Source organism: Myodes glareolus, chromosome 2, assembly GCF_982192425.1.
Source record: "Myodes glareolus chromosome 2, mMyoGla1.1, whole genome shotgun sequence".
In the NCBI taxonomy this organism is placed as follows: domain Eukaryota; kingdom Metazoa; phylum Chordata; class Mammalia; order Rodentia; family Cricetidae; genus Myodes; species Myodes glareolus.
In genome coordinates, this window is record NC_142027.1 from 67,416,744 (window position 1) to 67,442,641 (window position 25,898).

Consider the following 25,898-nt stretch of genomic DNA (forward strand, 5'->3'; position numbering starts at 1 on the left):
AATATTTTTTTTTGCTGACTAGAACGCCAGACTTAAGAGTGGATATAAGTATAAAAATAACCGAATTCTTACAAATAATACTTTGCTGCTACAGTACTGAATAATTAGTGGAGGCGACATTATAATACAACTTTAAATAACATTCTCATGATGGGTTTCACACAGTCAACGTGGGTGTCAGGTTTCAAAGAGTACAGAACAAAACCCAGGACGATGGCAACGGAGTTCGTACTGCAGCTTCATCTCCATTTAACCGTAAGGCCAGCAACACACACACACACACACACACACACACACACACACACACACACACATCAACTCACAGCAACTCATGGTGGAATGGTCATTTTCTCTGTAGAACAGGCCTGGGTAATGCCCAAAGATAAGTGAGTGCATTTAGTTCCCCTGACAAACCAGTTCCACCCCATTCCTATTTTCACCCCATTCCCAACAATTCAGGACAAGGGCATCAAGCCCTTCATTTAAAATTATAGCCGAATCGACCTGGCAGCCCCTTGGAAATGCCCATGTGACAGGTGCAACCCAGGACCTGCCTCTCTTCATACCTAAAGGTCTCCCTTCGGTTTCACAGGCTATTCTGTGGGCTAAAGTTTCCATCAGACATAAAGAAATGTTACCTCACTGGGTGGTGGTGGTGTAAGCCTTTAATCCCACCACTCAGGCAGAGGCAGGCGAATCTCTGTGAGTTTGAGGCCAGCCTGGTTTACAGAGCGAGTTCTAGGACAGTCAGGGCTGTTACACAGAGAAATCTTGTGGAGACACTTAAGTACAAGGAATTGATTGGCATTTAATACTTTAATGTTCCTATTATTTTAACCAATTATTTTAAAAAGTTTAAAGTTATTATTTTAACTTTAATGTTCCTATTGCTTTCCCCTTTGGGATTTGAGAAAAGAGCACACACACCCAACGATAAGCTACAAAAGCATTTCTGTCTCCTAACATGCTGGCGAGCACTTTAGAATGATACTGTTAGGAAAGAGGAAATGACAGGGTTGGGGTGTGATGCAGCTTCACAGCACAGCAGAGCACTTCCTGGTACGTGCAGGGCCCTGGGTTTCTGGCCCTATCCTCCAGCAGAAGGAGGAGGGGGGAGAGGAGGAGGGGGAAAGGAGGAGGAGCTGGAGGAGGGGGAGAAAGAAGAGGAGGAAGAAGAGAAATAGGAAGAGGAGGAGGAGGAGGAGGAGGAGGAGGAGGAGGAGGAGGAAGAAGAAGAAGAAGAAGAAGAAGAAGAAGAAGAAGAAGAAGAAGAAGAAGAAGAAGAAGAAAGGGATGTGTGTGTCCTTTTCTAAAAACAAAAGCTTTCGGGTAGATGACAATGTCTCTGCTATTACAGGCTGTTTTAAATAAAATACTAAAACATAGAACTTTGTATTCTTCTTCCCAGAGAAGTGCCTTGGTCTCAAAGAAAAAAATGAAGATAAATTTAGAACTATGTGCAAAGCCCCTAGTTTTGAGTGTACTGTGGGACACTTAGCCAAGGACAACTTGGCTGCATAGTTTTACTGCTTTAGGCCCAGTCTCACAATTACAGAGACCTTGGCACATCACTCCTGGGCAAGGTGGCTTAAGGAGGCATCCAAAAGCCACGTGCCAGGGGTGCTCCTAGTGTGCCCTCTCTGCAGTTTCATACTTGAATAGGCAGTATTTTTGAAGACTTTACTCTTGGTCGTCAGCCAGTCTCCTGTGGCCCAACTTTTACGACTTCCTCTTTTAGACCATAATAGTCATCTTTGACCTCAAAATGCCACCAGGCAGCTTGCCTGCACCAATCACACACTAGCTCTGCCTCAATAAGACTTAGGTGCTTCTAAGAATAACCTCCCCAATAAGGAAGCTCCTTTGGCACCGAACACTCAACTACATTCCCAGCTCCTACAGGTTCACACATTTAATATGCGGGAGCCATGGCCTCACTTTGAGAATAAAGCAGGCAGCCCTCAAACGGGCACCTCAGTCTGGTTATGCTTATCCAAAGACCCACTTAGACCATTCCCTTTCACTTCTGGCAGCCCAAGCCACGTACCAATATACTTCTTGCCAACTACAAACACATTAGTATTTTCCTTTTTGAGACGGGTGTCATGTACTGCAGGAAACCCTTGATGTTCTGACCTTCTGAGGGCTGGGGGCACAGGAGTGTAACACTATGCCCAGTTTATGTGGTGCCCAGGATCAAACCCGGGGCCCGTACATGCGAGGCAAGCTCTCTGCCATCTGAGCTACATCCCCAGGCCCCTCTTTGAATGCTCATCATCAACTATCACCAAATACCTTGCATAGCGCTTGATTCATGGGGACACATGACGCTATTTATCCTCTTAAGAGATGGGCCGCAGTGTCATGAGCTGTCTTATGGAGCAATGAAAAAAAAAAAAGACCCCTTGGCATTTACACAGAGCTCAGACTGGATTCCAGAAGCACCCCTTTTCTTATTCCTGAACCCCTTAGGGATAGACAGGTTCTGCCTGGCCGGCTCTTCTGCACACAAGCATCTCCTCTTCCTTCGTCATGGGACCCAAATGCAGGACTGTGACATATCTACACATGTCGAGCACTCGTGTCCTGCAGAATCTGCATGTCTAAGCGTGTGTTCATCCTGTCTGTCCTGCTCCCGGGCTGCCGACATCCTATCTCCAGGCTCCATCTAGATGTAACCCGAGGAGGAGAGCACCCAGTCACTGCATTCCTCCCACTGGTGGGCAGAGAGTTCCAGGTAAGTCATATCTCTTTTACAAATTCTTCCAGCCTTTCTACCTCAAGCCCCATCCCCGAGACGGTAGACTCAGTACTCAGCATGAATTCACCCTTGCTCGGCGCTCTCATTTTCACCACAGTAAAAAGGAACAAAATGAAATACACTTAATCAACTCTATTTGAACCAAACTCATGATCCAGCAAGCATTTTTGGAATTCACAGGACATTTTTATGGACACTGGGATTCCTCCCAGGATTTTCTTTTCCTGAAAATTTTCATTGTGTGGGGCTTGAGGCTTCTGCCCTGCACAGGTGCTCACCAGCTGTGATGCCAGCAGAAGGCATTAGAAGTGAGTCTAGGGACAGCCGCCACACTGGCTCTTCTCACTGCAGTAAGGCTGGGGACAAACAGGGATGTTAAGGGAAGGGCTAGAACCAGGCTACCTCACAAGGGGCCTGAGCTCAGGCAAGCGATGCACAGGAGCTCACAAATGCACAAAGAGCCGCCAGTTACACAGTGGGCCAGAGGCGAGACCCATGGCTTCTAGATGCCAATGCTTTGCGACTTTCAGTCAGCATCAGCCAACAGCAACAGAATTCTCTCTGTACCAGTGAGTGTGTCCTGATGATTAAAACCCACTGCACCTGACTAATGGTCCTGAGTGGTGGAGACTATGGGACACAGTGCACACTTAAAACAGGATGGGAACCTGCGTAAATTTTGGAGGAACCAGAGAACCCCAAACAAACACACACAGATCTATTTCCAACAGCTGCCCCGTTTCCAGAAAGATACACCCCTGAATTCCCAGCTACAGAGGGGGGACAATGCTTTGACCTCTTCATCCAAAACCAGGATGTTCCATACACTGATAAACGACTGTAGTTTCACAGGGCTCAGAGCCTCCCCCTCTACACACCACACACCCACCCACCCACCCACACACACACACACAAGGCTCCCACCACAATAAAATAAACAAGACACAAAACTTCCGGGCCCCAAAGCAAGCTCTCAGACCCCTAGAGGGCCAAACTTCAGTTCTCCAAGGCTGCTTTGGACCATGACTGTCTCCAGGGGGCGCTGCACAAGAACACAGATATACTGACGACCGGGTGAGAGAAATGACCAAGTTCCCTCTCCGGCGAGCAAATAGTGGTTAAAACTTTCCATGAGTTTGTGGGCACTGTGGGTTCAAAGATCAGAAGGCACACACCCTTACCTGTGGCTCCCTCCTCGCTCCCTGCTCTTCCTTGGGGAAACCCCCCAGCTTCTCAAAACACTGGGTGATGCAGGAAACAGGCCAGGTTATTCAGTCCAGCCCTCCGCCACATCCCGCTGTGGGGACTACAGTGGCCACACACTAGATCGCCTCTCCCTTTTCGGCTACATCTATGCAGACTCTGACTCCATGCTGGGCGTCAGTGTCCCAGGCCCCATGCCATTCCCTCATAGATCAAAACCACCCTACCACACGGAGGACCAGCCTGATATTGCCTGCTGGGACTCGCTAAGGGGCAGCTGGACACGCCTAATGAAACACCAAAGGAAAGCTATTCTATCCTGATGCATTCTTGCTGGGAAAAGTAAGATTAATAAATCGTAAGCAAGCATGTCACCTTGACTTAGAAAACAAATGGGAACCGTGTGCTGCACCTTGCAAAGGTCAAGTTCTCATTTAGGGTGTTTGCTTGGAAATGAGCACAGGTAACCTAGAAACCTTAAAACTCCACGCCTCTGGCTGCGGCATCGCTAGATCACAGCAGTGTGTTCACCTCCATCTGTTGTTTAGCTAAAGGCACCAGGCAGGAAAACGAAAGTGCCAGCACCTGGCTGCCAGTCAATCACCAAACTGAGGCCTGTAGAAGTATCCTAGGAAAGGAAGGCTTTCCGAAACAGCCTGGGAATTAGTCAAAAATAAAACCTCCCTGCCCAACCTATTAAAGTGCAAATTACGGGGAAACTGGGGCCTGGAAATGATGCCGCCTAGTGGTCGCCGGTGGAAGTCAGCCAGTTCTACGTGCCAGACATTCGGAGACTCGGTACTGGCCCACGTTCATGTTCACAGTAATAACAGTGCGGAACGAGCGGTCTGTTCCGCACCCATCTGTTCCCTTCCACTGTGGTCATACCCCTCAAGTGTGGCTCTGACAAGTCCTGGGAGCAGCTAGTGCGTGGCGCTCCCTCTCCGTGCCGTCCTCTGAGCCAGAGGTCTGGGGAAGTGGCTCAGAGAAATGGGCCCCTCTCCCTCCTGGACTCAGAAGTAGTCTCTCCTCCTGCTCTCATCGCTGATGAAAGATGGGTTATACTGTCCCGGGAAAATGCAGGAGTGCCTTGATCCGGGCAGTCCAGTGTAGGCCGGGTAGAGTCCGTTGCGTTCAAGTTCAGGGTTCCTTACGTTGGTGGGCTGGATGCCAAAGAGAAAAGAATAAAAGTTACTTATTCCCAGACTTAAATAAGTTTAAACGATTTTACATTTTAATGAACCTAAGATGGGACTAGCTATAAACTGAGATGGGGTTAGCTGGAAATATCGACGTACCGGCTCACCTAGAAGCACGACTCCCCCGGGTCTGTTTATGTATTTAGATGGGGGTGGGGTGGGCGGCGGCTTGCCATCTGCTCCTGGGGGCCTGAAACTCACAATCTCCTCCTTTTAAACAAATTATTTTAATTACTTTTCCTAAATTTTATTTTATATATTTGAATGTTTGTGCGCCTGGAGCCCACAGACAACCCAAGAGGCCATCCGATTCCCTGTTGAGAGAATTGAGAGCTGCCATACCGGTGCTGGGACTGAACTGCCGAGCCATCTCTCTAGCTCCCCCCACACCCTTCTCGCCTCTTCCTACCATGTGCTGGGATTGTAGGCATGTGTCACAACACCTGGCATCCACGCTTATCTCTTTATGGACGTGGGGCACATTTCAGCCCATGTTAAAAGGGGGTTAAAAAACCTTAGTCGGGCCAGGTATCGGAAACAACCCAGGCTCCGTGGGAAAGTCCTCATCACAGCATCAGAGGTGAAGGCTTTTTTAGTAGAAATAAAGCACTAGATAGGGCGCATTATAAACATGACACCTATGAGAGCCCAATGCACCGCTGCCTGGATGGCTTTGTACCCACTGAGGGACCATGGCACTCAGGTGAGCATCGTGCTGTAAACTCGGGTTCGGCTTCCATACAGAGAAGATAGGGCCTGTGCTGCGTAGTCTTATGTCAGCTTGACACACAAGCTAGAATCAGGGAACCTCGACTGGGAAAATGCCTCCCGAAGATCCAGCTGCAGGGCATTGTCTCAGTGACTGATTGATCGGCGAAGACCCCAGCCCTGAGGGTGGGAGCCTCCCTGGGCAAGTGTTCCTGGGTTCTGTAAGAAAGCAGGCTGAGCACCCTGCGATGAGCAGCCCCCCTCCATAACCTCCGTATTAGTTCCTGATTCCAGGTGCCTGCCCTGTTCTGAGCTCGTGGTCCGACTTCCTTTGGCGACGTGGCAAGTGTGAACCTGTTCCTCCCCGCCTCGGGGTTTCGTGGCAGCAACAGAAACCCTGACCAAGTGCTCATGTGAGAGTCTAGGTAGATTTAAGACAAATGCCACAGGAATGCGCAGAGAGGCGGGGGCCCAGGGTTCTGCCTGCTTGTCTGCTGTCATTATCAAACCACAGCGGGGCTGAGGAGCCCCCAGCAAAGGATGTGGGGTTAAGATACACAGAGTACAGCATCAGTTGGGGAAGGGCAAAGACATCCCTGACAGACGCGAAAAGACCCACGCCTGTCCAGAAGCAGGACACTGAACTAGAGTTCAACTAGAGGGGCATGGCCATCTGGATTTTCGCCACCTTTCTTGTTCTTCCTCCTGGCTGAAAAATGTCAAAGATCACATTGAAACAAACCGGCCCCTCCCATCCAAAGTCTGATCCTCCTGGTTCATCCCCACAGCAACCAGGGATTATGGTTTCTATCGTCCCCACAGGGCAAGGTCTCGTGTTTATTGCTACACAGCAAACTGATGAGAAGTCACCTGGCATGTTTATCTTCCTGCTCCGATATCTGCATTTGTGTCTCCTTACGGCTGACATGGTGTGACCTGAGCTGAAGTGAACGGAATAGGAGTCAGCGCGGGACAGGAAAAGGGACTGCAGGCAGTTCTCAACGGGTGGGTCGAGCAACCTTTTCACGGGGGTCACATATTAGATATTTACATTACAGTTCATAACAGCAGCAAAATTACTGTTAAGAGGTAGAACCGAAAAAATATAATTTTATGGTTGGGGGTCACCAGCACATGGGGAACTGTATTAAGTAGGGTCACAGCATCAGGAAGGTTGAGAACCACTGGCTTAATAAGGTATGCTCCCAGCTTCCCCGACGATGCAGTCCAGGGCTGGATGGAGCCAATTATTAAAGATCTACTGAGTGTCTAAAGCCTCCATGGTGAAGATGACATTGGGCCATTCCTGCTATGTCTCTCCCAGGCCCCAGTTTTGACTGACAAACCACCGGAGGTGAGATACGGGATAGCAAAACAAACAGGAGAAGGGTAAAGGGCCGAAACCACATTCTTTCTTTCTTCGAGGTTTCTGCTCCTATTCTGGAAAGCAAGTTTAGGGATGACGACTCCCGCTCCCTGACAGTAACTTATTCTGTGAAAGGATCCCTGATACTCACACTGCTAAACACTGCACAGCTAGGCCATTGTTAGACCAAATAATAAACCCGAGTAATAAACTGTGTGTCAGGACACTGTGAACCTGAGAGGTTTATGTCACTGCTCTCCTTCGATGCTTTCACAGGGAACCAGGAGCTGGGACCCTGTGGCCCACTGGGGGCCTGTGGCCGGCTGGGGCCCTGTGGCCGGCTGGGGCCCTGTGGCCGGCTGGGGCCCTGTGGCCGGCTGGGGCCCTGTGGCCGGCTGGGCAGACACCTACCGAGTAGTACACGTCTGTCATCTGCAGGAGGTTTTTGGTGCTCCCGTTCTCGTGCATTTCAATGGCTTCTCGGCCCCATTCTTGTGAGCGAGGATTCTTGGGGTACTCGGCGTATGGGGACATTTGGAAGTCCCCACTTTTGAAGATGAGTTTACTTATGTCATTTTTACTCTTTCTGTGAGATGTTAAAAAGATGCGCGACAAATTCTATCAGTAAGTGTGTCAGGAAACGGCCTCTGTGACCAGACTGATTTCGTGTGTTTGGCAACATAAAATAGACCTACCACTGCCTCTGTATTCCCATGTGGCTGCCCACCAGAAATGCTAGGATGATTTAGTATATGCCTAAAAAACTAAAACTGACATTAGGTGTCCCCTCTGCCATCCAAAAAAACAAATAAACAGACAAAAAACAAAAACAAAAAGACTTTCCAACTTCAAAAGCCTACATGGAGCATGAAGACAGCCCCAAAGGAGCTATTAGTGTCCTCTGGGAGCAGAGGGATTGTGCCCGGGAGTGGCCAGGGGCACAAGAATCAGGCTTCACAGGTGACTGTGGTCGGGAAAGGAACTCAATGGTGGCCAAACATCAGTAGCCACAGGTGAAGCACCAAGGCTGTTCCTGAGTTTCCAGAATGGGAGCCAGGCCTCGGGTGGCTCTGGCTTGTGGAAACTGCCTGTGGCTCACCTGCAGCTACTAGAGACCTGGGATGGGGTCGGCCTCGCCACTTCCCAGCCAGGGTTTTATTTACAAAAACCTCCATGGGGGCCGCCTGCTTAGAGCCTCTCCACATTCTCATTTTAGCAGGCCCAGAACCCACCCTGCCATGAGGTTTCACTGCCTAGGAACGGTTGGGGCAACTATCTGTCTTGTGGGTGGAGGATCAGAAATATTTAATTATTTGCTTTGAGTAAGAGAATCTGAAGGCCGTTGTTCGTCCCGCACTCTAAGTTTCTGGGAAAGGCACAAAAATGACTCAGCATTGTAAAACTGAAGTTCCAGGACACGGCTTCAGTACTGGCCCTTCCGTCAGGCTCAGAGCCGACCTGCTACTACTGTGCGGTGACAGGTCAGCCCCATTGCTGTCTTCCCCTTTCAGTAGCCAAGAATCCGGGCTCCCTCCAGAAACGCCTACATCGCGTGACCGAGAGTGCTGCCAAGACAAGGTTTACGTCCTTCCACCTGCCAGGCTTTGTTTCTCTATGCCACCGCCCTTAACCAGTTTATTTCCTCGCATGCTTATATCTGATGGCAATATGAGAAGAAGTGGCTATCCCACGAGGCCCGCACTCCTGAGCGATACAATGCTTACCATGTTATTCTTGGTAGCCTTCCTGGAGGCGAGGGGTGCTTTAAAATGTCCTTACATCATGGGCACGAAAAGATAACGAGCTACTTTGGAAAAGTCCCTCCGTCTGTTACCTACAAATAATTCTTTCCATTTGATATCATTTAAATCAATGATTGTTCCTTTACTTGGACAGGTAATTGTAGACAAGGGGATCTAGCTTCTCTTCCCTTCCCACCTCAGGAAGCCTGGAGCGAAGGTCACTATTCATCCAAACCATGGCTCCCTCCATCGCCTTTGCTGCTGACAGAGCTCAGCCAGTCCCTCCCTCCGTGCGTCTTTGCATCTCTCTATAAACACAGATCTGAGAACGGACTGACGTCACCATACGATTTACTCGTTTAATGGTTTTTACCATATTCACTGTGGTGCGCCTGTCCTCTCAGTTTTAAAGGCACTTCATCACCTACCCCCATAGTAACCATCCCCAGCCTTCCAGCATCTCTAACCTGACCTCGGCCCTAGACTCCAGCTAGTCTACTTCCTGTCTCTAGTAGATGACCTTTAGTAACTCATGTTCATATGGCATCCCAGATGATTTTGCAGATGCCATCTTTCACCTAGAGTAAGATACTGAAGGTTCACCCACGTGCCAGTCAGTGGCTGACTGTGGGTACGGGGGACGGTTCTGTCACATCTGGTTTTCTTATTCACCAGCCCACGGGCCCTGGATTGTTTCCCCTTTGGACTCTTAGGAACAGACTTGCTGTGAACACACCGGGCCAAGTTCTTGTGTGCACGTGTTTCCATCTAGTCTCCCCTTTAACTCAAGGAGCTCCAAGTGTCTCTGTCTCCAGAGTGCTGGGATTAAGGATGTGTGTCCCCAGATCTGGCTGTTTTGCTTTTTAAAACAGTCTCTTTGTAGGCCTGGCTGGCCTTGCACCTGCTTCCTAGCTAAGGGTAACTGAATCATTGATTCCTCCTGCCTTTACCTCCTGGGCTGGGATCACGAGAGGACAGCCCCACACTCAGTTTTTGTGCGGCTGGGGAGCGAACACGGGCTTCATGCATGCTAGGCAAACACTCTACCAAACGGAGCCCCATCCTCAGCTCTAGAGTTGGAAAGTTCTGGATCTTGATAAAGTCCAACTCGCCTTTTTATTTAGTTGGTTGTGTTACTACTTTTTGGTTCTTTGGAGACAGGATTTTATCATGCAGCCCAGGCTTGCCTATAACTTGCTATGGACCCGGGCTGTCGTCATCCTCCAAGGCATCCCTTCTGCCTCAGTCTCCCCAGTGCTAGTTTGTTCAAGGCTAAACACTGACCCTCGTACAGCACAGTTGATAAAGCGGGATTTAAATCCGAGATCTCGGTCACTCACCTGCAACAGGTAACAATGAGTGCGATGCCCAGAATGAGGAGAAGGCCACCTCCAGCTGCCGCTATCACCACGGTGATGAGCTGATAGGCTAAACATGTCAAAGAGGCAAACAAACAGGGTGGATTGGCAGGAGGTCACGAGTAATAATCAGAGCCTCTGCCCCGCTCCCACCTCTGCCAGCGTGGCCCTGGCCCTCTCGCCTAATAAGGCCTGGTCTCTGGCCCAGAAAACTCTAAGGCTAGAGTTCCACTTTTTTGTCTTGAGAGGAATCCCCAGTTCAGCCCCTTCTAGGGCAGTGGCCCTAAAATTCTTCCTGTAAGAGATCCCCGATGAAGTCACTGAACCATAAACGAGAAAGAGAAAGGCAAGCATTGTTTCCCCAAACTGATCTGACAGATTTCTCCCGTCCTTTTCTCTCTCGCTCTCTCTCTCATTTAAGATGAGTGCTTTTTTTTTTGAAATTTAAACATCAGGAAACTTGTTAGCTCGATGGTGACAGTAGAGATAAAGATGCTTGGTTCACACTGAAGGCAGAGGCAGGCAGATCTCTATGAGTTCGAGGCCAACCTGGTTTACGGAGCAAGTTCCAGGACAGTCAGGGCTACACAGAGAAACCCTGTCTCAAAACAAAACAAAATAAAAGCAGATGCTGGATTCTGTTTTAGGACCTAACTTAGTAAAACAGAACCAAGACAGGCTAAACTCTTCAATTTCAGAAGAAATATTACTAGTCTGTTAAATCTGGGGACCCAGGGGGCTCCACAGACATAAATTTAACTACCAGAAATTAGCACTGATAGAATAATGCTGAAAGGTCTAATTAATAGGGTTTTATATCTATATATTTGTAGCAAAATTATTTCTTATAAATTATATTAAATATTCTATTTTTCTTGTGAAATACAATTAAAATTTGTTCCTCGGGTTGCAAGATCTAGTATGAAAGGGCAATAACTAATTTTCTTTTTTAAAAAATTTATTTTAGCTGGGTGTGGTGGCTCATGCCTTTCACCCAGTGCTCATGAGGCAGAGGAAGTTGGATCTCTGTGAGTTTGAGGCTAGCCTACAGAGCTAGTTCCAGAATAGCCAGAAAAATTCAAAAATACAAAATACAAAATACACAGAAAAATCAAAAAATACAAAAATACAAAATACACAGAAAAATCCTGTCTCAAAAAAAAATTTCATTACCAATGTTTTATTCAATTATTTGTCTGTGGCATGACCAAGGAGGCCAGGAGATGACATCAGATCCCCTGGGACAGGAGTTACAGAGGGTTGTAGACCACCAGGAAGGTGCTGGGAGTGGAACCCAGGTCCTCTGCAAGAGCAGACAGTGCTCTTTAACACTGAGCCATCTCTCCAGCTCCAGATGACCAGACTTCCGAAGGAAATTAAGACTGAAACAATGACCTGCAGCCATTTTCATAAGGTCGAGGTTATGGCAGAGAGCCGGAGCTCTTGCCCCGTCTGATGAACGCCTACATTAAGGGCTATGAGCAGAACAGGTAAATGACAAGCTATGAACCCTTTATCTAGCCTTTTATTTAAGTAACTAGCAAAGAGGCCGGACTCTTATGAAAAAGATTAGTACTGCCTCATAGAGGAATCACATTATGCACCCTCGCCTCCCTCGCCTCGCGATACATGCGGTCAGAGGTTCCTCTTACAAGTGAGGACAAAGCAAACCTCTTGGGGATTGTATCCATGTTCATCTTTAAAAATATTTATTTTATGGGTACGTGTATGACTGAGTGTAAGTATATATGTCATGTGCACACCCGTGGTGGTCAGAAACAGGCATTGGATCCCGTGGACCAGGAGTGACAAATGCCTGCTAGCCACCGTGTAGGTGCTGGGGATAGAACCTGCGTCCTCTGGAAGAGCAACACGTGCTCTTAACCGCTCTGCCATCTCTCCAGTGAAGAGGGTGGCAGATCCCATGGAGTTAGAGCCACAGAGAGCTGTGAGCACCCCCATGTGGGTGCTGGGGACTGAACTCTAGTCCTCTGGAAGAGCAGGCAGTGTTCTGAACCCCTGAGCCCTCTTTCCAGCCTCACATCCCTGCTCTTCATCCCCACCAGCTCTGCCCTGAGCTCCCGTCACCTCATCTGGACAGCAAGCCTGACGGTGCTGGTCCCGTTTTAAGAAGCTTCAGCGTCTCCCTATGCTCGCTCATTTATTTAACTTTCCAGATGAAGTCTCATGTAGCCCAGCACCCCTCTAACTTGCCACATAGCCAAGGATGCCCTTGAACTGCTGCTAGTGTCTATGTGCTGGGATCACAAGCGACCACACCTGGCTTCCACTGTGTCCCTCCCTATTTTTTGGACAGGGTTTCACGTAGCCAAGACTGGCCTTGAACTCTTGCCTCCACCTCTCAAGGACTGGGAATACCGGCATTTGTCATCATACTTGCCTTCCCTGTTTTGTTTTGTTTTTTTGTTTGTTTGGTTTTGGTTTTTTGAGACAAGGTTTCTCTGTGTAGCCTTGAGTGTCCTGGTACTTGCTCTGTAGACCAGGTTGGTCTTAAACTTAGAGATCCACCTGCCTCTGCCTCCCGAGTGCTGCCACCACTGCCTGGCTGCCTGTTTTCTTTTTAAGTTGAGACAGGCTCTCACCCTATAGCCCAGTAGCCTAAAACTCACTATGTAGCCCACTCTGACCTCAAAGTTGAAATAATCCTCCTGTTTGAGCCTGGGATTGCAGTCGTGTGCTACCAAACCTCATTTATTCTGTTCCTAAAAACCAAAATCTAAACCAGGCTTATTGGTGCATTCTTTTAATCCCAGCTCTGGGGAGACAGAGACAGGTGAATCTCTGTGAGTTCAAGACTAGTCTGGTCTACATAGCAAGTTTCAGGGCAGCTGGGGCAACACAGTGAGAACCTGCCTCAACAAACAAAAAAGTAAACTATTATTTATCCCATACATCACACTAATTTTTCTAGCTTCCAGCAAAACAACCAAATATCCATTATTTGACCCCTGTAAGTGGCTGCAGGTTATAGCACACTCCTCTTTGAAATAAACAGTTTTGTCTGAAAAATAACATGCTTTGCAGGAAAATGGATGGAACTGGATAACATCATTTTAGGTAAAATAAGCCAAGCTTAGAAATATGAATATGAATATATATCTACTTCTACTTCTCTCATACTAATATATATATGTGTATATGTACACACACACACACACATATATATATATTTCTCTCTCTCTCTACACACACACACACATATATTTCTCTCTCTCTCTACACACACACACACACACGAATGACATGAAAGGAGAAGGCAGACAGGCAGCAGGGAAGAAATAACTGATTAAATAGCCTAGGGTGGCTTGGAACTCACTATGTAGCCCAGGCTGGCCTCAAACTCATGATCCTCCTGCTCCAGCTTTCCAAGTACTAAAATTACAAGCGTGTGCCATCGTACCATGCTGGATCGCTTTTTACATACACAAAATCTTACTTGGTCCCCCTTCTATCCCTTTAGAGATCAAGTGTCATACACTTCCTTTTCTTGTTCATTTACAGACATTCACTGTGGACATAGTGAAGTAACGCAGACTCAGCTATCTGGAACCTAGCTGTAATGTATATACACGTATGTGAGTGCGGGTGAGCATGAGTCATTGTATTAAAAAGAAACCATGGGTGGGGGAAGTCAAGGGGGAGGCAGCAAGACACAGGTGACACAAAGAAAGGAGGTTATGGGGGGAAGGGTATGGAGGGGGTAGGTAGGGTCAGAAGAATTAACATAAAAGAATTTTGTTTGAAAATACCACAATGAAACCTGAAAGTGTATATCCTAATTCAAATATTTTAAATAAAGGAAATAACAATAAAAATAAACAAGATGAAGAGATTTCATATACACTTTGCCATCTCTACCAAGGACACTGTCTTTTTTTCTTTTTCTTTTTTTCTTTTTAGACAGGGTTTCTCTGTGAAACAGTCCTGGCACTCACTCTGTAGACCAGTCTGGCCTAGAACTCACAAAGATCCACCTGCCTCTGCCTTCTGAGTGCTGGGATTATAGGTGTGCGCCACCACTGCCCGGCTAAGGGTGCTGTCTCACAGCATCATTTTAACTGATCTTTGGGGCACAAGTACTGACTTTAGCTTTTCTGAGACACAGAGCTCCACGGGGCCTTTCTCCCCCAACGCCAACTGCCATGTTTACTTCTACCTTTGCATGTGCTGTGTGGGAGTTTAGCAGGAGACAGACAGAGACGCTGCCTGAGTCTGTCCTGTGCTCTCTAGTCCTGAGGAGGTGCTACCACAGGCCCCCTTTCCTGGCCTCGCCAGCCATGGCTCCTTCCACCATCCCCTCAGCTTGAGGCCGGGACCTCCACTTGCATTTTTCCACCAAACCAACCCACGCTCGGTCTCTCCCTTCCTCAGGAGCTCCTTGCTTATGCGGCTATTTGGAAGGAACCCACTGTCTGTATAACCCACCTCTTCTGAGAATACTTAGTCCCTCCATCTGCAGTGGGGTGGTCACTCATGTTGACACCCTTGGCCACAGCTGATGAGGAAGGAATACATGATAGACCTTTCTCCTTCACACACAGTCAGAGATGCATGGATTCTGTTTCTACCACATGGTCTGGGAGAGGAGGAAGCCCGTGGACAGCCACACCAAGTGAAGGCAGAGAGGAGGTGGAGTCACGCTGGGCTGTGCTGAGAGCTCTGACCTCAGCAGCCAGAGGAGCCCACTGCAACAATTCCTGGCTCCCCGTCCCAGGACAAGCCCTTCTACTAAGCTTCCCTTCAGCTTGCCAGTCTTTACTCCAGAACTTCCTTTCTTTAAAAAGAACACACTTTCTTTAAACCCATGCAGCAGAGCTTTCTAGGCAGCCTGACTGGTTTTCTTTTAAAATTCCTTCAGTACTTTACCACATAAGGTCGGCGTTTGCCTTTTAAGCCTCCCCATCCTCTTACATCTCTGCTCAAGGTTTTCCTTTCCTTTCTCTGAAGTTTCCCAGTTTCCAAGTGTCCAGGTTATGTGTGGACCTACCCAGTGCCCACCGCCCTCCGTTAAGACCGTCTCCATGTGACCCTTACTCTCTGCTGGGGTCCCTGTCCCTTCCACTTCACCAGGCCATGGGGACGTCAAACATAGACGAGTGTTCTCCTCTCCCAAGCCCTGCTTCCCCCAGTCCTGATGGGAAAGAAAGCCAGCTGAGGCCAGCGGGATGACGGCTGGCTCTGACTTCCGGGTGATTATGGAGGGATCGCTCCTTCCTCCTACGCATTTCTGGGTCTTTCTGGACCTGAGCGACTCCTGCTGACACAGCACTTCCTCTGATCTGAATCTCCCTGCAGCTCCACGCGAGGACAGGGAGAGCAGAGTGACAAGTTCTGCATCTATCAGGTTGTGGGGGCAGAAGGCAGTGGGGAGTATCGTTAGGTGGAACACCCTAGTTCACTGGAAGAGACGAAACAGAAAAGATGCCTCTTTTATGTTAGGGAAGGACCACCATTGAGCCAGAGGCTTTGAAGCAAAGAGCATGTGGAATGGGTATGAAAGAGGGAAGGACAGAAACGTCTGTCTGTAATAAGAAGAAATCAATCTGGAGCAGCAGTGTGAGTTCTACGGTCATGACGGGACAGAGGTCATAAACCAGAGAAATGGCTTAGAGGATGAGTCTATAAAAAAAGGTCATCAGAGGGACGCACTTAATATATTATAGCACAGGATAGTATGGCACTATCAAAAATGACGTAATAAGAAATGAAAACATTGCAGTTATAAACAGGTTACAGGGCTGGAGAGATGGCTCAGTACTGGCTGCTCTTCCAGAGGACCTGGGTTCAATTCTTAGCACCCATATGGAAGCTCACAGTCACTTGTAACTCCAGTTCTCGAGGATCAGTGCCCTCTCCTGGCTTTTGTGGGCACCAAGTATGCACTGTACAGACATAAACGTGCAGGGAAAATACTCATTCGCAAAATAAAACCTTAATTTTAAAAGTTTAGAAAAGTAGGCTACAAACTAGTATATCCGGTGAAGTCCAACTCCTTGGAAAGGAGACACACACTCACACGGACGAAGCCTGTGTTTGAGCTGTAGATGTATGCAATGCTGCCCACAAGCAAGTTGTTGAGTTTGATAAATTTCCAGATTCTGATTTCGTAGGTATGGAGGGAGGAGGTCTGAAACTGTGTCTAGCAGGTGCTTGGTAACTGAAGCTGCTGGTCCTCACAGAGACAGTGTGGGCATATGATGGGTGATGGACACTGTACATCCTCCTCTTTCCCTGGTCCCTGGGGCTGCTGGTCTTCACACAGGCGGTGTGTGGTGTATAATGGGTGATGGACACTGTACATCCTCTCCCTTCCTTATTTTACACCTATACTCTAATTGATTTGGGGTTTGAAAAGGGGAAAAAGTCAATGATTTTACATTGTCCTATGCTATGACAATATAAAAAAAAATTAAAAGAAAATAAATTGGCCGGCACGGTGGCAACCGTGAAATCCCAACACTTGAAAGGCTGAGGCAGGAGGATTGTGAGTTTGAGGCAATCTCAGGCTACAAAGTAAGTTTTAGAGTAGTATGAGAGATATGTTAGACCCTAACTCAATAGCAGATACATAAAATACACACATACATTTAAACACATAGACATATGCATATATTCATATACACACACACACTACATGCATATTATCTACACACACACACACACAAATACACGTGAGTGAGAGAAGCAAAAGGTGAAGCAACTCAAAGCATCGGGGGAGACACTATACTTCTGTGCAGAGGAACCAACATAAAGTTCAGCCAACAAAGGAGGTGTGCACGAGAGCACAGAGGACAAGGACAGCTCTGGTCACAAGGAGGTGTGCACGAGAGCACAGAGGACAAGGGCAGCTCTGGTCACAAGGAGGTGTGCATGGAGAACAACAGGACAAGGGACAGCTCTGGTCACACATTTAGGAAAGAATTCAGGACAATGGGAGAAAAAGACACAATTGTTGGAATGTGGGGTATAAACAGAGAAGTGTTCATGGAAAGAGGAGAAAAGGGACAAGCCAGTTGGAGCCCTGTGCCCTGGATGTGGGTGACCTGCATGCCCTTCGGAACTAAAGTCTTGAGAAAGACTCATCCCACCCCTTTTGAAGGAATATTCTATGAGATGCAAGGAGTGGAGCCTGGGCCGAGCTAGAAAGCTACAAGACCCTTTAAAAGGCAGAACACAGATTAATCCTATGCCTAGGATATGCTGTAATTGGGCAACAGCCAGGAATGTGGGAACAGGAGAATTTCAAGGTCATGCAGGTAGCTGGGGAAAGCTGGCTTATCTGTTTCCTTGGGCCCGAGGACAGACTGTGCCTCTCCAGAGACATTTCCTGCCTACAGGAAATCGATGAGACTGGGCGCAGCAGGTCACACTGTAACCCCAGCGCTCCAGAGATGGAGGGAGGCTGGCCCAAGCCACATAAAGTAAGATCCCATCTCAAAGATAAAAGAGGAAAACGAAACTCAGGTTGGGTGACAGCAGCCAGGTTGAATGGTACAAAGCACCAAATGATGAGTCATGGCTTCCTCGGGGGCTTTCATCACTCATGGGGAGACGTCTAGATGCCCTCAGCTCCTAGCCAACACCTAGGGCTGGGCCCAGACTGAGATAAGGAGGTCGGTGGCGGTGCCTGCTGCTGAGGCGTGTATGGAAACACTACCACTTCACATGTTATCACAAGTCGTAACATTTTTATCAGCTGTCATAAAATGTTTTATAGTACTAACTTGAAGACGATATCAAAGTCACTACAGTTAATGGTAAACGGTCAGCTCCTGAAGTGGGCTGGGGCCGACGACCGAGGCGGGTGTCTGCTGGGCTTAATGGTCACTTGGGTAAATGGAGGAGGAAAAGTGGTCTTAAGAACCTGAGAGAAATTCTGTTTTCGTTTTGTTTTGGTTTGGTTTTGGTTTTGATTTTTTGAGACAGGATTTTTCTGTGTTGTTTTGGAGTCTCTCCTGGAACTAGCTCTTGTAAACCAGCCTGGCCTCGAACTCACAGAGATCTGCCTGCCTCTGACTCCCAAGTGCTGGGATTAAAGGTGTGTGTCACCACTGCCCAGCTATTTTTAAGATCCCCACAAACAAATAGACTTGACTGTTTTTTTACCATAAGAGTTTAGAGAATAAATGGATGCAGAGTATGTATTTCCTAGACAGACAGTAGCAAGTGCCAATCATATTTTAAAAAAACCAAAACACCAATGTCACAAAACCCTGAACATGAACACATGCAATACTACCTTCCAGAATATCAGCTATTCTCCTGAATAGAAAAGTAGAAAGATCTAGAACCCAGCACTCAGGAGGCAGAGGCAGGAGGATCTGTGGGAGTTCAAGGCCAGCTTGGTCTACATAGTGAGTTCCAGGCTAGAAAGAGCTACATAGAGAGACCTTATCTCAAAAAAAAAAAAAAAGAAAGAAAAAAGAAAAAAAGAAAGAAAGAAGAAAGAAAAAGAAGTATAAAAACAAAAATAGGGAAGGGGAGAAAGGCTAAGCTAGCTTGATTTGTGCACGGAAGACATAAAAAGTAGGTCATACAGTTAAGAAATAGCAACTGCAGGGGTCTTAACGCACAGGGAATAAAACCACATCTACTTCTAAACTGATAAACTGGGAAATTCACCATTTGCACATTTACCTGTATAAGAGGGGACAAAGGTCATCTAGAAAGTGTTTGATTGCTATTATTCTTAAACACTACCACATACTGTATGACAAATTCTGTTTTATCATTTTGAAGGTAACTTCCATCACGAAAAATGCCAGTGCAAGCAAACCTAAAATGGCTCAAGCTGTTCTTCAGAAGGGACTGGATCCTGCTGGCCACACCATCAGCATTGACCGCACTGAGTTTTACTTCAGGAAGTAAGACTCCACCTCATAGCGGGTGCCTTGTCCCAGCTGGCACGACACTGGAAGTCTCCTGACTTTTACACACACTCTTGCTCACTATGGTCTCAGTGGTTTTTTCCCAACCATGCAACTCTCCTGGGCTGCGATTGCTAGCTCCCTGGCAGTTACTGACTGCAGCCCAAGAACTCACCCGCCCCACAGCTCACTTCCTGTGGACTTTGCAAACCTAATGCTGCACTGCCAATCCTTTTTCCCTTCCATAATTTGGACACATCCACTTACAAACTGGTCCCAAAACACCACGCATCTGTGGCTGCCCCAAGACCTTAAATGGGTTCTAAATGGTTTTCCTGCCCTGGGACATCCTTTTTACTCTCACGCCACCCCTGAGTCTGCCCAAAGTCGTTTGGAACCTCTCTCCAATTCCATGATTTCCAGGAAATACTCCTGAGTGTCCTGGGTTCTCCTTGAGGTGGGCTCTTCCGTGCCTCCCACCTCATGTCTGACTCGTCATGCTCAGAGCACAGGTGAAGCTGTGCACAGGTGTTTATTTCTCCCCTGAGAATTTGAGGTTGGGAAAGCGCCATGCGAGCTTCCCTCTATGTTTTTCTCACACACCCAGCCCAGGACTTGAGCACACAGTGGAGAGAGGAGGAGGCCCTCAGCTGACCTGACCCCACCCAGTCCCAATTCTCCACTTGGGGATACTCACGGTTTCCACAGTTGAGACCACCGAGACCAAACGGGCAACTGGAAGTCAAGAGAGGCAAAAGAGGACTCAGATTCAAGTCTCAAAAGCTATGACAAGGCAATGCATGTGAGAGACTTCTTTACTTAGGATAAGTTCTCTATTAGGATGGTCTGCCTTTCTGTTTGTTTGTTGTTTTGTTTTTCTGGTTGCCCTGACCATCCTGGAACTCGCTCTGTAGACCAGGCTGGCCTAGAACTCAGAGGTCTGCCTGCCTTCGCCTCCCAAGTGCTGGGATTAAAAGTGTGCGCCATCACCATCCACCTGGATGGTCTGTCTTTTAGGGTGGTTTTTTAAAAAACCATTTGTAACAACTTCATCAGAAAAAGCGAATAGGGAACTCACCTCATACAGGTTTCGTTTTCAAGCCTGTATCCATCTTCACATGCTAAAAGAGGAAAGGAAAATCCATGAGGGTCCACAGGAGCAGAGCTCACATTTAATTAAACCCCAGCCACCCCAGAGTTCACAAGAATATTCTAGAAGCCAAAAGTTTTTTAAATTATCTAGATCCTGACGTGAACACTGTTGTCATCTCAACTCTTAAAGGGATCATGAGACTTTTCTTGACCTCAGTGTGGCTCAGTTCCCATCAGTAAAAAGGTTATGAGAGAACAGTAGTAACAGTGGTCTCTTAGACGAGGTGACATATTGCTACATCCACGGTTGTCTCGCCAGTGTAGCAGAAATGCTGACTGGATGGGCAAATATTGCCGGAAGGATCAGGATCCGCGCTTCTCGGAGTTGTGTCCTGGGCTGTCCCTTGGCAATCAGTTGTGGTGTAATGCTACCTGAGTTGCCATTTGTACTGACTCGACCTGACTGTACTTGGTGCTATATGTCTGTCTTTTCCCTTGTCTGTGTGTTCTTTGTGATCCTTGCATATTGCTAACAGATCAGACTATTCCAGGCAGTTGCGGATACAAACAAGACTGCTGAGGACATTTTTGAGTTTTGCGCCCCTATTCATTAAAGCCTTTAAAGAAATAGCCAGTTCTGGAAATAGGGAAGTCATCGTTAAAATAATTCCTTAATGATGTGGAGCAAAAGGAGTTGCTCTTATCAGGAGAAACCTTAGAAGCCTTCTGTAGGAAAACAGCTGCAGCAACACTAGATGTTTGCCTGAGAATTACGTGCAGGAGGCCTATGTAGCCTTCATTATGGCCAGAATAAACCTAGGCTAATTACAACATCTGACCCTGAGAGTCGGGGAGGGAAGAAAGTTGAGATTTATGGTATGAAACCAGATTCAGACAAGTTTGAGATCATGTCTAAAATTTCCTAGCAGAAAGTTTTCCCAGGAAGATAGTGGTCTTCTCCTCTCACACCCCAAGATATTCTGAGCACAAGGTCACTTAGCCCTGCCAGCCGCCTGGTACAGACTGGGCGAAAGTCCTTGTGCCCAAGTCAAAGCATTTTCAAAGATTCTTTTTGTAAACTATTCTATGCTTTTTTTTATGATCTGATGATGTATGCCTTTGCCAAGTTCTTTGTTTGAAATAATATAAAAACCTCACACTGAATAAGTAAAACACAGCAGCATTTTCAAAAATACATTGAAAGTGGTCTGTCTGTCAATTCCTCTGCCGTATCCTGAAATCTTCCATCCTTCGCCCTGATTCCCTCACGGTCTGAGTGGCTCCCCTGAGCCGGTCCGTAGCAACATATCTTAGCCCTCTTCCACGGGGAGGCTGAAGTGGTGGATGACACCCTCTGGAACCCAGTCCTGGTTGTTAACCAGGTCTCCATAGGTGAACGCTTACCCTATAATCTGTGCCAGAGATTTCAGATGTACCTAGACGTGTCCTAATTTCCACCTTGCTAAGAACGTAGTTTTGAACCCTCTGGGCCCACTGCACAGACTACGAGGACCCAGCTCTTCTCCCGGGCCAGCAGTTTTCGAGCTTGTCTGATCATAGGATACTCTCAACATTATCATAACTCAGCCAAACACCAGGGATGGCAACGCATGCAGGAATGAAAGCCGACAATGAAAAATGACCCCGTACACAAATTCCTTGCTGCAAGGCATGATACACTTTTTGATTCATGATTAATGTCTGATACACATCGCATAAGAGATCAGATTTAAAAAAAAAACAAAACCACAGAATGTAGAGCTGCCAACAGGGAGCAGACAGAGACACAGTAGGGAGGAATTGTGAGTGGTAAGGGCAAGCGAGCAGGGGCTGGGGATTGAATGGCGGATACACACCCTGCAGGCTGGGGCAGGAGGTCTCACAGACTTCCCGTGTGCTGCCACAAATTTGTGCATAACAGTATCATCTGTGTGGATGTCATTAATATTTTCCTTCTTTACGTTTCTAATGCCAGAAGCTAAAATATTTCTAGCATCCATTTTACTGTCATGCAGCATCTACTAGCTGCAACAGTTTTGTGGAATATGGTTTGAAAAACACTGTTCCAAATCACCTGAAATCGATCTCATTGCCGACCATGAGAGAGCTGTGGATGTGACGGCCTCTGCAGACTCACTTTTCCTGAGTTAGAGGCTTACACGCTCCGGCCCGTTTACCTTAAGCAGCAGCCACAAGGAATCCCTGCAGGAAGCTATGGACCACACTGCCACAATACCATGGTAACCTCTCAGTGAGCATGCCCAGAGAAACTTTGGTGGGCCTCAATGCCTAAAGAGCGAGGGAGTCTCCTTTTATGAGCTCTGACCCTTTTGAAGTCATGATCTTGCTGGTTTTGCATTAGGATCAAGCTTAGACCTTCAGGGTATGGCTTATGTTGGCAAATACGCTCTTTAGCTTTTTGCATGCTCGCTTTCCTTCTGGTCTCAACAGAGTAGCCAGTTTTCCCTTCAATCTGACTTACCCTTTAAACATGCACATTTGCCGACTTTCAACTCACAATTCTCCTACTTCAGCTTCCCAAGACTGAGGTCATGGGCATGTGACACTATGTCCATTACTTTTTGTCCCCCCATGCCATACCTAATTAGCCAAATCTGTGATATAATAATAATAATAATAAAATCTCTTTAGCAGGGTACAATGTTACATGCTTTTAATCCCAGTGTTCTGGAGGTAGAGGAGGTCTTTGTGAGTTTGAGGGCAGCCTGGTCTATGTAGTAAGTTCCAGACCAGTCAGAACGACATACTGAAATCCTATCTCAAAAAGAAAATCATTTTATTGTAATGAACCCACAAACAAACACATCACTCAGCTACTTAATGTGGGATTCCCCTCTGTATGCTGTGAATATGTTTTATTACCATTGGTTAATAAAGAAGCTGTTTTGGCCAATGGTTTAGCAGAGTAAAGCCAGGTGAGAAATCTGAACAGAGATATTGAGAGAAAGTAGGCGGAGTCAAGGAGATGCCATGTAGCTGCCAAAGGAGAAGGATTTGGAACCTTTCCAGTAAGCTACAGCCTCGTGGCAATACATAGATTAATAGAAATGGGTTGATTCAAGATGCAAAAACTAGCTAGAAATATGCCTGAGTCATTGGCCAAATAGTGTTGCAATTAATAGAGTTTCTGGTTGATTATTTGTGTCTGGGTGGCCAGAAAATGATGGAGTAGTCTCCACCTACAGTTACCCACACACATATACATTGCCCTGCCCCAAATTCTATACGTTCCAACTAACTTCTATAGAGTTAGAGCCTCGCTTGGGGTTTTGTTGTTTTTATCTTTGTTTTGTCTGTTTGTTTGAGACAGGGTTTCTCTGTGTAGCCCTGCTGTCCTGGAACTTGCTCTGTAGGCTAGGCTAGCCTCAAACTCAGAAATCCACCTGCTTCTGCCTTCCTCTCAAGTGCTGGGATTAAAGGCGTGCACCACCTGGCTTTGCACAGGGTTTTACACTTTAACTATCAGTTACATTTTTATGCAGTTATCCACCACAGAAAAAGGAAAAAAAAACTTACAACACAGTTGAAACTAGAAAAATAATTAGCTTTATATTCTTTTTCAAGATCATGCCCTTTTGCTCTCATTTGGACCCTCTCCATTATCTGGCATTATCCTTACTAGGTCTCTTTTCTAATGTTATATTATACCCACACTTACAGTTGTGCATATACATGTCGACATTACAGGTCAGGATTCGCCGTAAAAGGGAGAACATGCGGTTTTGTTTTTCTTCCAGAATTCAGTGAGCTTGCTCAACACTGTACCTTCTGATTCCCCTATTTCTTGAAAATTTCATGCTCGCCTTTTTTTTCCTTTTTTTTCCTTTCTTTCTTTTTTTTTTTTTTTAGATTTACTTATTATGTATACAATGTTCTGCCCGCATGTATGCCTAGAGGCCAGAAGAGGGCACCAGATCTCACTACAGATGGCTGTGAGCCACCATGTGGTGGCTGGGAATTGAACTCAGGACCTCTAGAAGAGCAGCCAGTGCTCTTAACCTCTGAGCCACCTCTCCAGCCCCTCCTTTTTCTTTACAGCTGAACAATGTACCATTTCATTTTGTATATGTGACATATTTTTATTATCTCTCGGTTGATGGGCATCTAGGTTGGTTTCGTTTCCTTGTTATCAAAAGCAGAGCAGCAATAAACATGGGTATGTACGTATCGCTCCGGAAGGGCATGGGTGCTCCAGGTAGATGCCAGGACTGAAACAGCCGGCTCGTGCAGTTCTACTTTTAGTCCTTTAAGGGCCTTCCACTGACTTCCACACTGCTGTATCCATCTGTACCCCCATCCGCAGTGGATAGGGGTTCCTGTGCCCACATCCTCTCTAACGTTTGTTATCAGATCTGCTGATGCAAGCCGTTTCGAGTAGGGTGCGGTGCTATCTCAAAGTAGCTTTGATTTGCTTTCCCTGATGACCAGGGATGCTGAGCACTGTTAAAAATAGTTTTTTTTTTCTTTTAAAGCACTTGTACATTTCATTCTCCCTGCCCAGTCAGTATGTTTTCAAATCTGTATTTATCTATCTATTTATTTATTTATTTTTGAGACAGGGTTTCTCTGTAGTTTTTGGTGCCTGTCCTGGAACTAGCTCTTGTAGACCAGGCTGGCCTCGAACTCACAGAGATCCGCCTGCCTCAGCCTCCCGAGTGCTGGGATTAAAGGCGTGCGCCACCACCGCCCGGCTTATCTATTTATTTTTACGTGTGTGTGTGTGTGTGTGTGTGTGTGTGTGTGTGTGTGTGGCTGTGTGCATGCCGTGGCGCACAAGTAAAGGTCAGAGAACAATTCCCAGAAGTCAGTTCTTTTCTGCCATCTTTGGGGGATGTGGGAATTGAACTCAGTTCTGCAGGCCCATGTTCCTGCCCACTAAGCTATCCTGCTGGCCCCCCTTAATCTTCTGTCTTTTTATAAATTTTATATTTATTATTATTGTTGTTGCTGTTGTTGTTTGAGATAGGATTGCTCTGTGTAGCCCTGGCTGTCCTGGAACTCACTTCATAGACCAGGTTGGCCATGAACTCAGAGATCTAGCGCTGGGGTTAAAGGCATCAGTGTCTCAACTGCCTGGCTCATTATATGGATTTTCAATAGATGTTTCAAATCCTTTATTATGCAAGCAAGAGTAATCATATCCTATTTCGAGAGGAGATGAGGCTGTATTCCCCCATCTTTGACACCTTGAGTTCTCTGCGGGTCTTAGGAAAGCAAGGACTCCTCTACGGAACAAGCAGAGAGATCCTGCCTTTTCCTGGTCTGAGTAGAAAGCTTCACACCCCCGCTCATGCTCCCCTCCTAGCTCTGTGTCATGCTCCAGTGGGGCTGGGGGGATGAGGGAAGCCCCCGAGGGATGCTTTTGGTTCAGACTGCAGGAGCGCTCCACGGGGACAGCTCATCTCTCTACCTGCCTCGGCACTGAGGTGGACTGATGTCACCAGGGCATTCTATTCCGGACACTTCTTCCCGCAAACACTTTTACATCCCTCTACACACCCAACCCTCATCTGCTGGGTGGGCGCTCTCCACTCCTGGCTGTCACCCAGCCATGCGCAAG

At 47.0% G+C, this 25,898-nt stretch overlaps 1 protein-coding gene across 3 annotated transcripts in view; it reads right to left on the bottom strand.

Moving 5' to 3' along the window:
- Positions 1-2,878: 2,878 nt before the first annotated feature.
- Positions 2,879-25,898, bottom strand: part of Heg1 (heart development protein with EGF like domains 1) — an 83,646-nt gene continuing 60,626 nt past the window's right edge. For 2 of the 3 annotated variants that reach the window (XM_087901239.1, XM_087901249.1), the window contains 5 exons: positions 20,304-20,346; positions 19,923-19,960; positions 10,320-10,407; positions 7,649-7,823; positions 2,879-5,127 (listed from right to left, as the gene is read on the bottom strand). In XM_087901239.1, the coding sequence (XP_087757365.1) occupies positions 4,978-5,127; positions 7,649-7,823; positions 10,320-10,407; positions 19,923-19,960; positions 20,304-20,346 (494 nt within the window). In that variant the 3' untranslated portion in view covers positions 2,879-4,977. The remainder of the gene's footprint in view (positions 5,128-7,648; positions 7,824-10,319; positions 10,408-19,922; positions 19,961-20,303; positions 20,347-25,898) is intronic. The other variant, XM_087901252.1, reaches the window with a different exon arrangement.